Genomic DNA, 16,671 nt, shown 5'->3' with positions numbered 1-16,671 from the left:
AATTCACAAGCCGCAATCAGATTGGTCTGTCCTTCAGAGGCCTGTGAAAATGCCCCAGGCTATGTGACACAGAAATACACAATGTCCCTGACTGATCAAAAACCTGGTAAGTAGGGGTAGGTTGCAGAGGAAGATGAACTGACTAAATCCAGCATGTTTAGAGAAGAATTTCTTATGACTGTGTGTTGCCACAAAACAATATTTTCTGTACTTACCCACCTAATGTAGACTAATTTGTGGTATTTAGAGATTGTAGGTCTTCATGAACGGCAGGTACTGGAGTACTTATGATTGGGTTTTCAGGGGCTTTTGATGGCTTATTTTAATAATGCTCTAAACACACAATTAAAACCTGATGAGATCTCAATTTGGTTAAGTTCACTTAAATTGCCAAGGATAAATGCAGGCACTACAAAGTATTATTAAAAAAAAAAAAAAAAAAAAAGACATCTCACTATATTTACATTGAAACACAGAAAGGGTTCTGGTTTATCTCCTGTGACTGTAGTTGATTTAGATCCTGATTTGTACAAATTTATTTTCTAAATAATTCAGATGAGGACTTGATTTTGCTGTCCCTATTTGAGCCAAACAGGATACACTCAGGTGAACAACAACATTGACTTTAATATCCTAACTGCACTCAGGAAATCAGTAAGTAAAGAGGCAGGAAGCTTTGCAACGTGAGGAAATGTCTGGTTTTTTTTCAGTACTTTGGATTATAAAACACTACCATGCTTAATGTTGTTTGGTTGGGCCATCCAGCCCATAAGCAGTTTTCTTGACATCCTCAAGAAGGTGGCAGATAGCCAAACCCTGCCTCAACAAACAGCCTGTGACTTGGGGCAATCCTTCTGAAGCAAACTAGATATAGCACAGCTCTGTCCCTCCTCTAGCCCACAGCAAGGACCCCTCAGGGACCATCCTCACTGTTAAATTCCTCAGGAGCTGCAGATTGGAAAAATTCCTGCCTAGCAAGCTCTAGGGCTTTCAAGACCATTTTGTGTAACACCTTTCCTTTTAACTGTGGTGATGCTCCAAAGTTTTTGCCCTAAAGTCCAAACACATAATTGGAGCCAACTGAGGGAGGTGGCAAAGGCTTTGGACACCTCGGTGTTGCTGATGAAGAGATCTGACTTCTTGCATTAACCCAAAAGATACAGCTGAAAAAAAAAAAGACACGTGGTTCTTCACAGTTTTTCTGTGACCAAAAACTTTTTTTCCAACAAACCAGTCTGTCTAACATACGGTTAACTTCTGCCTATCCATCTTGCACACTAACCAAGCACTTAAAGTCATCTGAATAAAAGAAAACCTCTAGCATTAGAAATTCCATTAACAGATAGGATATGTGCATTGGCTTTGGCCAGTTTTTGCTGTGGATTGCTGAGGGCCGCATCAGACATAACATGTTGTGCTGCACAAAGTATATTGCAAATACTTATTTTCAATATAACGAGAAACAAACTGTATCTAATTTTATATTGCACTGCCTTTGGAAAAGAAAACTGAATAAGAGGAGGCTGAGACAGCTATCTGTACTCAGCTCAGTGACCAGACACTGTAACTTGGGAACCTACTTTGCTTCTAGCACAGGGCACCGATTTGCTGTTCCATTGCAGACTATGGTCTGTGGCTCAGCCTCTGCTCCCTGGAAAAACTCCCTGCAGAGGTTTTGTTGTAATGGCAAGTGGGGATAGTCAGGTTTTCCAACTCTTTAGACTCCAATCAAGTGCTTTAAAGATTATGACCAAAAAGTGAATGATCCAGATAGAGAATTAAATATTAAAACTTGTATATGTTCTGTTTCCTAAGCAACTGCTCTTATCTTCTTTCTTGTTTCAGAAGATGTAAAATACAAACACACATGAAAAGATTAAGGCAAAAATACACATCATTATTTCCCTCAGACAGATATCTGCTCTTCCCCACCTGAGATACTTTTTGCCATGGCTTGTAACCAGCAAACACTAGAAAGACATGAGCATCACTCCTTTGGAGAGATGCAAGGGAACCTCCTGGGTTGCATTGGGGAGCTCTCATCCCATTCATATCATGAATGTCTGCTCTGGTGCCTGGAGCACCTCCTCACCCCCTCCTTCGCGGACCTTGGGGTTCCTAGGGCTATTTTTCGTGCAATTTTCCTCACCATCTTTGTGGCATTTTGCCCTTTCTTAACTTTGCACCAGGAGCCTGGCCGAGGGCTTGGCTCTGCCCTGCGTGGGGCTGGTGGAAGCGCTGGAACCAACCGTGCCCAGCCCTAGCCTCTCCTCCCAGAGCCAGCCCTCCGCTGCAGCCCCCACTGCCAGCACCTCAGCACAGCCACCTGATGTGGAGAAACCCAATAAAGAGAAAAATGAGGACAAAGGGCATTTTCTGGGATCCAATGAAGTGAATTTCATACCATTGTAAGAATAACAATAGTCTGCTGGTTTTCCTTGGTGCAAAGTCCTATTTTTCCCCACTCGCAGAAGTGACTTCTTTTCAGCAATTTTCTGAAATGTGTGTGATCCCTTACAGTCTGAGCAAGCTGAAATTGAATTCTCCTTAGTGAAATGACTCATTGCAATCTTCCACTCACATCAGTAATCACATCCATGCCTGGCTAACTATTTGAGCTGGTCAAAATTACAATGAAAGAAATATACCATCAGCTAAAAAGTGCTTGCATGAAAGAACTGCACGGATTTTGAGAAATACAGCTGTTCCCAAGAGGCAGCTGTAGTGTCTGTTAGCTACTAAATGCGAACAAAAATTTCCAGCCTGGTTCTCCTAAAACATAGTTTTTACCCCAAGGGAGACTGCAAACTATCGGCTTTTTATCTTAATTCAGGATGAAAAAAAGCTCTAAGGAAAAAAAATCACTTGACTGCTTTCCTGGAGGAAAATTCCATTTCCTAACTACCATCCTAACTCCTTTGAGCAGTCTCACTTTGCAAAAGCACTTTTACCAAAGCTCTTCCAGTAGGGAATATTTTATCAAATACATTTGAAAGAAATGTTCATCGTCCAAAAGATGTAAAGACACATCTTACCTTCTGCTGTTGAATAATGTAATTCTCTTTTTCGGATCAGCCAAAAAATATCGTACTTCAACACAGCAGCAAACAAGATGGCCAGGTCTCTTCTCAGCTTTTCCAGCACACGCTGACAGAAAATTGTTCACTGCTCATTTCACAAAGTGCAGGTTGTTAGCAGGACAATAAAGTATATACTCGAGCATGAACTTAATCTATGTCTTATCTACAACTTATCAATAAGCCACAAAAAAAACCCCAGATTCAAATTAATTGTTGAGGATACTCAATATACCAAAAAGAGGGGGGAAGGCAGCCTCAGACTTAATTTTCTTCTGCAAGTTGCTATATAGAAACAGAATCTTCCTTTTGTGCAACTTCTTATCCTTCTTAAAATTTTTAATATGGTTAACACATAAGGTCCACAAAGGGACATTAAATCCTCAAATTTTATATTTAGAAGCCTACAACATTTCACTAAAACCCATCCATTTTTTGCGTGACGCAATGGAAAGCTAATCTATCTCCCCCTTCCTCATCTCTTCCAGTCATAATCTGTCTGCCTTTGAAATATTTCACCTGGAACACTACAGACCCACACTGATGTAGTGGTGTGAGTCACCTTCTTTACTGCAACAGGAATCCTCTTCCTAAAGTGGCTATAGAGGTTCAGTCCAGCTTCTTAATGCTGAGGGACAAAGAAGGGGACACTCCAGCCTGGGCAAAGGTGAGGGTTTCGACAGATTGTGCTGATGAAATCACACTGACAGCATGTGCCTTCAGAGCTGGGAGGCATCAGGGAACCCATCTTCCTTTCCCTACCTTCACCATAAGGTAGCGTGGTTATTTTTTTTATCTCTCTACCAGTGCAGGAAGCCTTTTCTGCTGCTGCTGCTGAACAGCACATTTGTCAGTAGGTTTCCACAAGTTATACAAGTATTATATGAAGATCTGGACCTTCATTAAAGTAATGAGGTAACTTTTATACCCGCATTCAGTTATAAAAAAAAATCTATTCTATGAAGTATTTTATACAAGTAGTTGGGATATTATTTATTAATGTTATTCCTCCATTCCTGTGACTTCTTCAAGACAAAAAAATAAACACATGTTATTTGTACTACGGAAGTGACTATATCCCCCAAACAGCATCTGACTGTGCTAGGCACAGCAACTGCATGAAACAATAAAGTGACCTCCTGCCTCTGAGGTTACACTTCTAACATACGTGTCAACAGATGGAGAAAACCCTGGAGTACTAATATTGCATGAACCAGAGGGGATTATTCTCACCATGCATGAATTACACTGCACGCTGTTGCTACTCATACTGAAAGTCCTTGGTCCAATACCGCATCTTGCAGGACTGAAGGTGGAATTAGATTTTTCTTTCAAAGTCTGCAGACTGAGTGCTCCCTCCCACGCATTTCATTATACTGCTGTCAAAGTTCATTCTGCCTGGCACTGTCTTTTTATTCTGAAAATGTTTTCAGACTGCAAGAGGCTGCAATGGAAAGAATCACTGACACAAATTTTCCGTGCTTTTCTGTAAGTAATAGAAGGAAACTCTGCCTGCATTGCAGGAATATTCCACGGGTAAGACTACTCATTTCCCTCATATGAATGCCACACAGAACATAGCTGAACCAGAAGTCATCATCTACTTTTGTATCATCACACCAGTGGTCAGCTACAAGGGAAAAGCAGAACGTAGCAAATTAAAGTATGTTGTGCTTGAATACACAGGGTCTGGAGCATTTCTGCAGCAAACTACTGACCTGAAAGTCCAGATGGTTTGTAAGCAGTGCCCTTAAAAGCATTTTTCACTCTAACCAAGCCAATTTGAAATCTGTTAAATGTGTCTCTAGTGAGAACAGCTTTTGGCATCTCTCAAACACATTATAGAGTTGTTTTCATTTTTGAGAAGCTTTGTTTCTTCCTCTTATGCCTAATACGTTTGAACTTCCATAGAAGGACTAATCAAACCAAAAGAATACTGTCATAGGCTCTGCGTGGACCAGCTGTGCTTCTGTTGATGTTGCAGAGAGACTTGCCCCAGTAGATTTGAACTGGGAATGAGAGGAGGCCATATGGTAGTAAAGATAATTTACATAGCACCTTTCATCACCAAATATCACAAAGCACTTTGCAAGTCACCTATTGTAGAGGAAGAATTTCACTCAGAACTGAAACGCAAATACCTTTGGGGTAGAACTTGGCAAATACATAATAGCACAGAGTAAGGTTCTGAAACAACTTGCAACTAGTTATGAAGAATAAAGTCATAGCAAGCTGAGATCATGACAGTAACATAGGCATACAAATTACAGTTACAGATTATTGTCCGTCTGCACAGTTTTACCCTATATGTGAAGAAATAATTTATTAAAATTACCTTCTTCCTTTTGATAACCGCAACTCTATTAAAATTATCTACAAATATAGACATTGAAATCATAACACAAGATATTTACTGTACATATGTCTCCTGTATGTATATGCACAGTAAGCGTGTATACGTCATCTTAATCTGTCCTAGAAGGTAATGTGACCAAGAATATTTATACTATTTTTTTTTATATTTGTTCTTAGGAGTTAGTCTGGGAGGTTCTGGACAGTTTCCAATGTTGTCATGTGTGTCACTGCATAAGTTACAATAATAAAGAGAAAGCAATTGTTTCAAATACAATAAAATTTTCTTATCTGTCTTGGGAAAAATGAGCAGTAGGAGAAAGAACATGTGAGAGAGTGCAATACGCATTAGCCTCAATGAAGAAAACAGTCAGAATTTTGTTTTCAAATGAAACAATATAAAATAGGTTTAGTGAGGTCTGTTATTTGAAAATGTTAGCTTTTTTGGTTACCATTTTACCACTTCGAGACTAACACTTTGTTCCAGCCCAGAATCTGTCTTATCTCCTCTAGTTGTATTCATATCTTGTTTATGTACTATTTTAAATGCTGCTCAACAAACCAAATGAATACTAAGTAGGCATACAATATAATTTAATTTATGCTGTATATTTATAGAGCTCCCAGAAGAATATACTACAAAATCATTTACTGGACTTAAAATGAAACTAGAAATGTAGTTTTATTTAAAAAGATTTTTGAGATGAGGATTTTCAAAGAACTCAGGAAGTTCAGGTGCTGGGTCCCACCTTTTGATTTTCTCTTTCTCAGAATTGCTGTCCACACAGAATCAGGCCTGGTCACACAAAGTCATAGCAGTGACCTACCCACAGTGGTCCTTCTTATCCCAGAAAAGATCAAGTTTTAAAGACAATGTTACAGATTTTATACTAAATGACTAGCAGGTCTTGTCCTCCTTCCAGCGTTAAAACTTTTCGTAACCAAGAGTGCAACTTTTCAGCATAGATATGTAACAGCTGCAAAACTTTTCTGTATTAAACTAGCTGCCAATTAGGAGCAAAGTGTTTTCTTGGAGATGTTCAAACCCTTAAAATTGACTGTGGCAAGATACAGTGTCAGGATATTCCTATTCGCACCAAAGGTGTAACAGCAGAGATTGTACAGCAAACACAATTCAACATGTCTGTCTTGAAAATTATGGGTAAGAAAAGACATCGAAGATTACATGAATAGAAATGCAGATCTCCAAGTGGGAGCAGCGCAGCCATATACTGATGTTGTGTGTGTTTACCCCTGACAAACACCTAATTAGCGATCCCAGGAAATGTGCACTAGCAGTATCACTCCACGATTATGACGCCCATTTTCATGGTCATGTGTTGTTCACCCTCCTGACTGTAGTACTTACAATCAGAGGTGTGGAATAGCATGAATACAGTGCACTCAACCCCCAGCAGCAATTTTCTTTTTTTACTTCTAAAGTAAGAGTCCCATGTACTAAAAGGATGTGGAAAGACTGTTATTAAACCACCTTTAACTATGTTTGATGGCACCACATGCTGACTTGGAAATTCCTTTCCTCCAAGCCTATAAGAAATGGAGGGTCTAATTGTGAATGCTTTATTACTGTGTTGAAAAATGTACCATATCATTCATCCCTTTTCCAAAAAAAATCACAGTCCTTTTTTCTACAATGTTTTACGGATAAAACTCCAATAGAGTTTAGAAGAGCAATCTTAGCTTCTGTAGTAAAAGTAATAGTAACAGCACTTGCAGTACTCTAGATCTTCAGAGTGTTGTATGAATATTAAGCAATGTGTCCCTGTTGGCAAGGATTTTAGTTTGTATTGGACAGTAAGTAGCACCAGGTATCTTACTTCTTTGTTTTCCTCTCCCATTATTTTCCTCTTCCTGTTTTGTTGCACAGATGCTAGATGAGGGCTTCACTTCTCTGTCCACGGGAATTCCAGACATGCCTTGATACAGAATGATTTAATTTTCTTTTAGCAGCCAGTGAAACCCTTCAGACATCTATTGTTTGTAAGACCACTCAGAAACAGAGACTTAACTTTCTTCCGAGGCCTGTTGTTTGCCATAACACTGAGCTGCCCCAGGCAGGTTTCACAAGAAAATGTCTCCCTTTTTTTTCTAGCTCCAATGTCCTTATTTAGTTATAACTAATAAAACCAGAATAAAACAGAATCTCACCTTTTGCAAATGCAGGGGTAGAAACTCACAAAGAGTTCAGTCCCAGGGATGATGCTTACCTAAATACAAGGTTAAAAGTTATTGCCCTTAGTTTTTTTGAAGTAGCCCAGTGATGCAGGGCCTGACAATTCTTTCTGTGTATAGGAGACCACCTCCTTTTTCAGGTGGTAGGAACTGCAGGCAAAGGAGTCCTGCTCTACAAACTAGGGCTAAATGTACAATAACTGAGATTTTCAGAACCTGTCACAGCTACAGTGAGAGTCTGCCATTCCAGAAAACCATTGAACTTAAAATGTATTGCACTCCCATCCCACTCAGAAGCTGGTACAGTCCCAGCTCCTCTTTGCAGCCCCTCTTTCTGTAAGAGTTTGGTAAAGTACCCATACCCTTGAAATTTCAAATTAAACCCCAAGGAGATTGAGGAGTTTCCAGATGTAATAAGTATTAATTCAGCAGCCAGTGTTGGCAGAAGGGTGTTTAACGGTCAAGTGCACTACAGCCATTTATTCTTTGCTCATCCAGGAAACTATTTTCATAAGATTGTGAGAGGAACACTGTCAATAAACACTAAAATTGAACCATTGGAGCAGTTAGCTTGTGGAACCTCTCTCAAAGTTGAGAATTATCACCACACAGAGGTGCAATCCCACTTCCAAATGGTATCAGCATAGAGGTAAGGCATATTCACAGCAGCTGTGTATGTGCTGTGACTTTGTGTTGCCTCTCTGCCTTTCCCTCCCAATTGTAACAGTACATATCCTGAAAGTGTTCCACTGCATGCTTGTTTCCCCGAGAAGTGCGCGGCTACCTCTGCAAAAGCAATTCTGAAGAGCTGCGTTAAAACCCAACTCCCTGCCTTTGTGACTGATGCAAACCAGTAGATCTAGAGAAACCCCCCGGCACAGTGATCATCTTGTCCTTTGCCAATACCAGTAAACAGCGCTCCAGAAAGTCACAGGCTGGTATTTTGCCACAAAGACAGTACATCTCTATCACACAACAAAAAAAAAGACATTAGTTTCTTAGATGCTCAAATTAGTCATCTTTGATTCAGATGACAGTTTTTAAGCCTTTCTCTTGAAAACTTAGCATGCACATGGCTTGTATTTTCCATTATATCCAGTGCTATATTCTGAATTCTCTCTTGGAGGCTGCAGTAGTTACAGATTAGGTTTTGATGACAAGAATTAGCAAGCTATTATCTGCAGAGGGTAGGACTCACTAGAAGAATAATTAGAGGTAGAAAAAAATACAATATTTCTGGGTCTGAGACGATGAAGCAGAATTATTTGTCTCTGGTGTCACATAGAAAAGACTTCTTAGCTGATTTATTGTATATCTTATGAAAGATCAACACATATATAGAGAACAAAATCATTGTTTTCTTTTCTTCTTCCCAGAAAAGTAAACCTATATTTCAAAAATATTTCCCTGCTGAAGAGGAGAATGAGATGGAGAGGCTGAACTCTGACTCAGTTTTCAAGGGCAGATCTCTTGCTACTTAACCCAGGAATTTTCTCCGTCTTCTGTTGCATTCTATGCTGCCATCATCTGGCTCTTTTCATAAAATCTGATATTTTCTGAATCTGAGTTATTTTCAGGCCTGAGTTTTTTCCTCTGGGCAGGAAGCTTCAATACTTTTCATGAAGACATTTCACAGCAAAAGTTTCCCTTCAACCATGCAGCAAACCTCTCTCCAGCTACAATGCTCACAGAATGTTTACTCAGCCTGTTGGTCAGTCATCCAACTTTCTTTGACTAACTGAGCACTCAAGATACAGGAATGATGCTGATTTATGTGTCTTTTCATAATCAAACCTACTATTTTGGTTCCAACTCTCCTAAATCATCCACCAGAAATTTCTTGATAGCAAGCCAGTTACTTTTAGCATGCCAGCCACTGGGGACCTGAATATGTCCTAACAAGTGAATGCAGACATCAAGTCATGGAAAACACCTTTCCTCCTACAGTAAATGGGTGTTACCAAGTTCTTCAGTGATTAACTTTAACATAAAGAAGTTGTTTGCTTACTCTATATACTCTATATGCTATTTTCTGCCTGACAGGGCAATGATAAAAGGTGAGACAATCTTTTAAACCAGTGTATAGTGATCCAAGGCCATGCTGCTTTCAAGAGATCACAACCTTCACCTCCTGTCATTTGGCTGGCAACCAGAGTACTGTGTAAAGATTTAGAAATGCTGATCTAGATAAAATTTGGATTTCTGGTGGCTGATAAAACTCTCGGGGAACCACAAAAACACTCGCATTAATGTAGACATGGAGAAGAATGGTAGATAAAACAAAATTTACTTCACCTTTAGATTGCAGCACAGACTCTGGCTCCCCAGGAAAGTAATTTTTCCAGTGCTTGGCTTTTTGTCTACTGTTTGTTCTTCACAAGAGCCCTCTAGTCTCTGCCCATGCCAGACAAAAGTCTGCTTAGCAAACATTCTCGACTGCTTTGGCTACCTGCCAAAGGATTCATCCAACCTGTTATGTAGGTAACAAGTACAAGAAAGCAAGGTTGCCCACTTCTCTGCTGCCCAGCCACACCTCAGTTCCCAGTGCAGAACAGAAAGACACTAGACAGAAGACTTCCATTGTGCATGAACTGCAAACAAGCAAGCACAGCAGATATCCTCCCTAACACAGCACAGCACATCAATCAATGTGTGCAGTTCTTGACAGGACACTAATCGATCACCACAGGGAGATAACAGCGCAGGGTTACCGGGAGATATTCCAATATGCTTTCCTTCATTCTTTTTTCTGGATGATGAGGAGAGGTAGGTTGGATAAGGTTCTGCTGGAGCTTGGGATGCACATTTTCAGAGTATTGGAATTACCGCATGCAAAGGAGACTTTTAGGCCTATAAATTAGAATTAACAAGTCTAGGCGGAAACCAGAACATTTACATAAGGACAGTAAGGAAAGACAAACTTAAAAAGAGAAAAGAAGAAGGGAGGTTTAGTCTTAGAAAATTTAGAAATGACTCCTGGATTTAATCCCCACAGCTGAGTTCTGAGAAATTCTGACGAATCAAAACTGAAATTAAATAGAGACTTCCTTAATGAAAAAAGTAACAGCATGGCCAAGGTTGGCTATGGGGAAATGACCATGTATTCTGCCTGAGCACTAACTTCAAATGTGCTGAAATTTACAGATCCTCTATCTGCTTTTTTTTTTTTTTTTATTGACAGAACAGAGGTGGGACAAAAAGGCTGATGGATGTGACAGCTGAATCAAATCCTCATTCTCAATTCAAGTCTGATTTGGACCTGAATCAATACAAAATGGTCTTGAGCACCACTGCATGCCTCCCCTAAAAAGCTTCACTGACCTGAATACTAGGTGAATGCCTCCCTTGTGCATCTGGGTAGAACTGAGCTAAGACTTTCAGACTCATTTAGGAACTGGCCAAAATGCAAATGGGGTCCCAGGGATAGAAAGAATTATCAATCCAAAAGATGCAACACAGAAAGCAAATGTGTCCTTCTGTAAAAATACTAATGTCACTAGAGGTGACTATTGGTGGCTTGAGGAAATACCATACATACAACTGTTTTCAGAGGAAATGCAGACAAGTTTTTTATTGGCTCTATCTAACACCACTAGCATTTCATTTTTAGACAGCCAGTTTTCCTAGCCTTGAAACACATAACATTAGAGTAAGAAAGAAATACAGAAGCAGCAAATAATGTAGAAATATGTGCTGCATATTCGTCACTCTTGGATTAAACAAAACAAAACAAAGAATGATTTGTTTCATCTTTCAAGCATGCTCTCTATATTTCTGGCAAGTGCTGATGCCCTGTGATACCTGAGCAGGATAGCATTAGGACCGTACACACTGTATCCCTCCTTGCCTTCTTAATAAAAGAATAATGAACTCAGTGGTGCAGAAGCAACATAACATGTTGCTATGAAGGAGACCTCAAAGCCCACTCAGCTGCTTCACTGGTGTATATTAAAATTAATGAGTTTCTGCTACAGAAAGAAAGAGGTGTCCTTACATGGGAATGAGGTCTATGATCTTTGTATAGCAGCACAACCACTGAGCAGAACAGAAATCTGCACAGCTCAGTCTCAATAAATTTTTTTTAACAGGAGAAAAGTGAAGACAGACAGAATACACTTGCTATGTATATTGAAAGAGCTGATAGGAGAGCTTTTCATTTGCGTCTTAAGCACCTTCCCATTAGTAAAGATTGGATTGCTCTTAAGGCTCTCTTCACCCACCCCTCCCTTCATTTACATAGCTAACAGAGCAAAAAAATGGGAACATTGAATGCCAGTCAGCACCTGAGGCTGCTAACTCAGCCAGTATAGCCACCATACTTAATGGGTCTCAATTACAGAGCCCTTATATATATATATATATATGCATGGGAACATATATCTGGAGATCAGTACATTTCATTAGTATTTTTTATTAACATATCCTTCACAGTGGTTTTGAGCTTTTAGTGCTTCCCAGTTAACGAAGCAAAACTTTGAAGCAGCTGTTAGCTTGGTACATAATACAATTTTAAAAAAATTGCTGTTTCATTGAGACAGCTCAGTTTTATCCTAAATTCTTCAAGGCATCATCCAACTGCAAAGAGGAGTTAATAACATTCTGATACACTAACATGTCTTTGAATCTTATTTCCTGGCTCTGGATTTCAGTATATATATATATATTTGTATATATTTTATTATTTTCTCGTTATTATTGTTGCTTCTTAAAGCTGGTTTAGTTTTATTTTCCAACCCACACGTCTCTCTCTCGTTTTCTTTTCCTCTTTCCTTGGGGAGAGGCTGGGATTGGGATAACAACTGCTCACATTCAGCTGCTGATCAAGCCAGGGTTGGGGCTAAACTGTGACATAATGTGTGCAGCTTTCCAATTTTAGAATAGAATCATAGAATCATAGAATAGTTTGTGTTGGAAGGGACCTTAAAGGTCACCTAGTTCCATCCCCCTGCCATGGGCAGGGACACCTCCCACAGACCAGGCTGCCCAAGGCCCATCCAACATGGCCTTGAACACCTCCAGGGATGGGGCAGCCACAGCTTCCCTGGGCAATGTGTTCCAGTGTCTCACCACTCACATGATGAAGAAATTCTTCCTTATGTCTATGTTATTTTAATTTTTAATTTAGGTTCCTGTGACTGTGATTTATATCTAAAAATCTTTGCTATGTCAGTGATGTTGAACTCAGTGGTTCCACAGTATACATGCTTCAGTCTGCAAACTACGATTCTAATTTAATCAAGTTCAGCCTATTAATAGTATGATGTCGTAGAGGTCGGTTATTTTGCTTATCTCATTAAAATCCAGAAATTTGCTAGACTGCCATGCCATTAAATCCCAGTCAGTTTAAAGGCATTGCATTAGGACTGCATTAGTTCATCATTACTGAAATTTATTTTTCTTTTAATCTCTCTATAGCCAAGATTTCTCAGAAAAGATTCCACATGAAGAAACAAAACATTTGAAGGTCATCCTCTATCACTTCTTTTTGGGAGGAGGTTTTTGGGAAGGCAAGATAGAAAATGGAAATGAAAATGTGTCCCAAAAGACTCCAGAAATGATTGTTCATATAGCACAGGAAGAGAGCACTCCATTTTGTCCCTTCCCTGTCCGTAGTTGGCAAACCTGCCTTTGTGTGTCTCTCCACTCCCCTGCTTTTGTAGAAGGGGCAAGCCTGAAGTTGAGTTCCAGAGAGTACGTGGGGAATATGTGGGGATTCTGGGGACATCTGAACCCAAACACAACGAATTCCAGCTTCTCTAGTTCAGCCAAAGCAGAATCCCAGCACTGAGAAATCTGCCATATATTCAGTAAAACCTCATAGTGGGCTCTGGCAAAGAACCAATTTCCTTCCTCCTCCCCTCCTAAAACAGAGGAAGTGCAGTTGGATGTGTAGTCTAACAGAAACACAATCATCGTGAGACATTTCCACACAGAAAAAAGGCCGAAAAGACAGATACGTACCAGGAATCATACCAACAAGACAGAGGCCATGTGCAGCAAGGAGCGGGGTCCACTAGAAACAGAGCTGTGCAAGGAAACAGTTGGTTCTGACAACCTGACATCCTCACTATGTATATTTCATGAGGGTTTACCTCAGGTAAGAACTAATCAGGTCCCATTAGGTGCTGAGCACAGTTGGTGAGCATTGAGTGTGCTCTTGGAACACATTGTCCTCTTCAGTTTCATCTGAAAGAGATCCAATAAAGCACTGCAAGACTGCTCCATGATGTGAATCAAAGCACGTTTAGCAGGGACAAGCAGATTTGCTTCAAAAGAACATTCCTGATCCGAACTAAACCACTAATCTAGACACACTTTAAATTCTTCTGTATGAGACCCCAGAGGTATAAAATATATTCTGTGCTATGCCCAGAGACGCATCCCTGAATAGTGGAATCAGGATGCATGTTCCAAAGTGAGGTGATGCTATATGAAAGACAAACAGATGGGCAGGCAATTTTTTACAATAGAGATAATGGGATGAGGCAATTTAAAGTAATTTCCCTCACTCTCAAAGTAGAATTTTCTTTTACATTTTAAGCGAATGAGAGCAGCTACGCAGCACAAGCCACAGAGATATGCACTAAGAGGAGTGTCTCTTCCAGTGCCTTGCATCTTTCTCCAGTGACATTAAAATGATAGGAAAAAAGTGATTTTTTTTTACAGGCTTAAGACCTTTGACACTCTCAGCTTTTCTGTACCCATGTTTTCTCACACAAAATTAACCAAAGGTTTTTTGACACGCCTAAATAGAAATAAAACTGTTTTTATTCAGACAGAAATTAAATATAGCGGCAAATCTTCAAATCAATCTATTTTCAGCATTCCGTGAGAGGCTGGAAGACATTAACCATTGTCAATATTTGTTTGGAAACCTTGACAACACACTTAAGAAGCACACAACTTAGCCCAAATTTCTAACACCAGGAATCAAATTCAATCAGAGCCGCAGTTTCAGATGAAATTTGGCAGAGCTTTGTGTAGCAAAATGATGTAAAGGAAGTGACCTAGTGAGGGTGGGTCACTTTCATATAACACAAAATTTAACAATATATAATTTACCATACGATTTAAATTAATGTCAGAATAGTAATCTGAAATGTGATGCAGTGCCAAATCAAACGTAATTTTTATTCATCCCAGTGGATCAGTTCTTAATGATCATGGGTGATAGTTGCAAATCTGTACACACTTCAAGTCAAGCTGTAAATTTGCATTTCAACTTCTCCATAAAATGCTTCAATTTTAGGGAAGCCTGATAATTTGTACAGCTCTTGAGTGTCTTACATTAATTATCTTAATAGTAAGATAATTTCAAGCTACGGACACTACTATATGAAGATGAAAGTCTCAGTCTGAAGTAAAGCTAACACAATCTGTAGTCCTTAGTGCACATCTATGCATATTTTTGGATATCCAACATAAAACCTGTATTGCACTAACTGTGCTATGTTCCTTTCCTTTGCATCACATAAACCCAGTACCATGGTGGTACCGTGACACGGTTCACCAGCTTTCAGCTCTGCTGGTAGGAGGCCAAACCTCTGGGACTAGTGAGTCTCTTAAATCAGCAGATCTCCCCATCAGCACAGAGCAGACCTAATTTATAGCCAGTAATCTTGCACAGCAGGAGCCACCTCTGGGAAATTGTGTACGCTGCTTGAAGAACAAAGCTTCTATCAACCAGCACAAGCATTGTAGACTTGGACCTAGACAGACACACAGCTGTTGTTTCTTTGCTAACCAATGCCCGTGCCAACCTACCTTGACATATTATCAAACACAACAACAACCCAGCTGGCCTTCAAATATTTCTGTGCCTCAAAGGGATCCCACATTGCCAAAATGGAAAGAAATAAAAAGACTATCTCTTTCTGTGACAGTTCAGAGATTTACATGCCAGATTAACCCCTGAAACTTCCATTGCAAGTGGCAATGGCTGCCCACTTTTCTGACCTATTCCCAGTCTCCTTGCTTCCTTACTCCTTGTTCCTGACATATCTGTTCAGAGAAGTGGCATTTACAGATTTTTTTAGTTGTCTAATAACTTGAATGTTTGAGACTGCATATTTTTTTGGCCAAATCCTTTGCAGATTTGATGCAGACCTTCTCTGCATCTTGTGTGCTGAAGCCTGTGCAGTCTGAGATACGGCTTAGAGAGCAAGTGTTGTATCCTGTCAAATACACCTGTCAAACACATCCTGTCAAACAGAGTCACATTTCCTCTTATTCTTCACAAACCTCTAGATCGACTAATCAAGGTGTCATGAAATAACACAGGAAAAATCAATTAGGTGCCATGAAATTATTGCTTTCAAAGCAAAGTTGCATGAAAAAAAAACATGTATTGATTCCATATCCAATTATTGTATCTCTAAGAAAATTTACCATTCCTGATCACAGAAGTTCAATTTTAGAATGCATTTGTTGTGAGGTTTCCTAAAGACTGCTAAAATACTTATTTCATTTAAAATAGTTCGTGATCTGAAAGCTTATAATTTTTGTTAGAAGCAGCCTTTAGCACCTGCCCAGCATTTTTATCTGTCCAGAAATTACAGTAAATCACCATATATTTTACCTCACCTACTAATTTAGTTAGGCTATGTCCAGAACAAAGGGCCACAATAAATGCTAAAGTAAGGACTACACCCACTTATAAATCATACGGCCCCAGGTTTCTTATTTAGCAAGTTAAATATTTACTAGATTATAACTGGCAAACAACACAAGCAGGTCCCTTAGATGTTAACTGATTTATCAGAGGAAAACACTTTAGCACATATTTCTTAGCCCCACCATGGATATTTCCAAAACATCTTTTTCCGTCTGTTTTTCTTAACCTCACAAAAGAAGGACAAACTTCACCTGGGTGGATATGTGCATGAATAAAGCACAATAACAGAGAATCAAAAGGATTTATTATCTCAGACCGTACTTCTTTCAGTCCTCTATCCTGTTGTCATTTGCAAAGTGGTAGTGATAAATGTGACATCAAAATGCAGTCTGATGCTTTGGTTTCTGAACATCAAAGACAAAGAAGGTAAGATCC

The 16,671-nt window shown here is 39.5% G+C and overlaps 1 protein-coding gene across 1 annotated transcript in view; it reads left to right on the top strand.

The window, feature by feature from the left end:
- The first annotated feature begins 16,357 nt into the window (after positions 1-16,357).
- PALMD (palmdelphin) overlaps positions 16,358-16,671 on the top strand; it is a 55,538-nt gene continuing 55,224 nt past the window's right edge. Inside the window, exon 1 of the mRNA XM_009563520.2 lies at positions 16,358-16,662. Within this exon, the coding sequence (XP_009561815.2) occupies positions 16,619-16,662 (44 nt within the window). The 5' untranslated portion in view covers positions 16,358-16,618. The remainder of the gene's footprint in view (positions 16,663-16,671) is intronic.

Source organism: Cuculus canorus, chromosome 8 (genome assembly GCF_017976375.1).
Source record: "Cuculus canorus isolate bCucCan1 chromosome 8, bCucCan1.pri, whole genome shotgun sequence".
Lineage (NCBI taxonomy): Eukaryota > Metazoa > Chordata > Aves > Cuculiformes > Cuculidae > Cuculus > Cuculus canorus.
The sequence above is the reverse complement of the archived record's forward strand: the minus strand, read 5'-3'. Positions and strand labels throughout refer to the sequence as shown.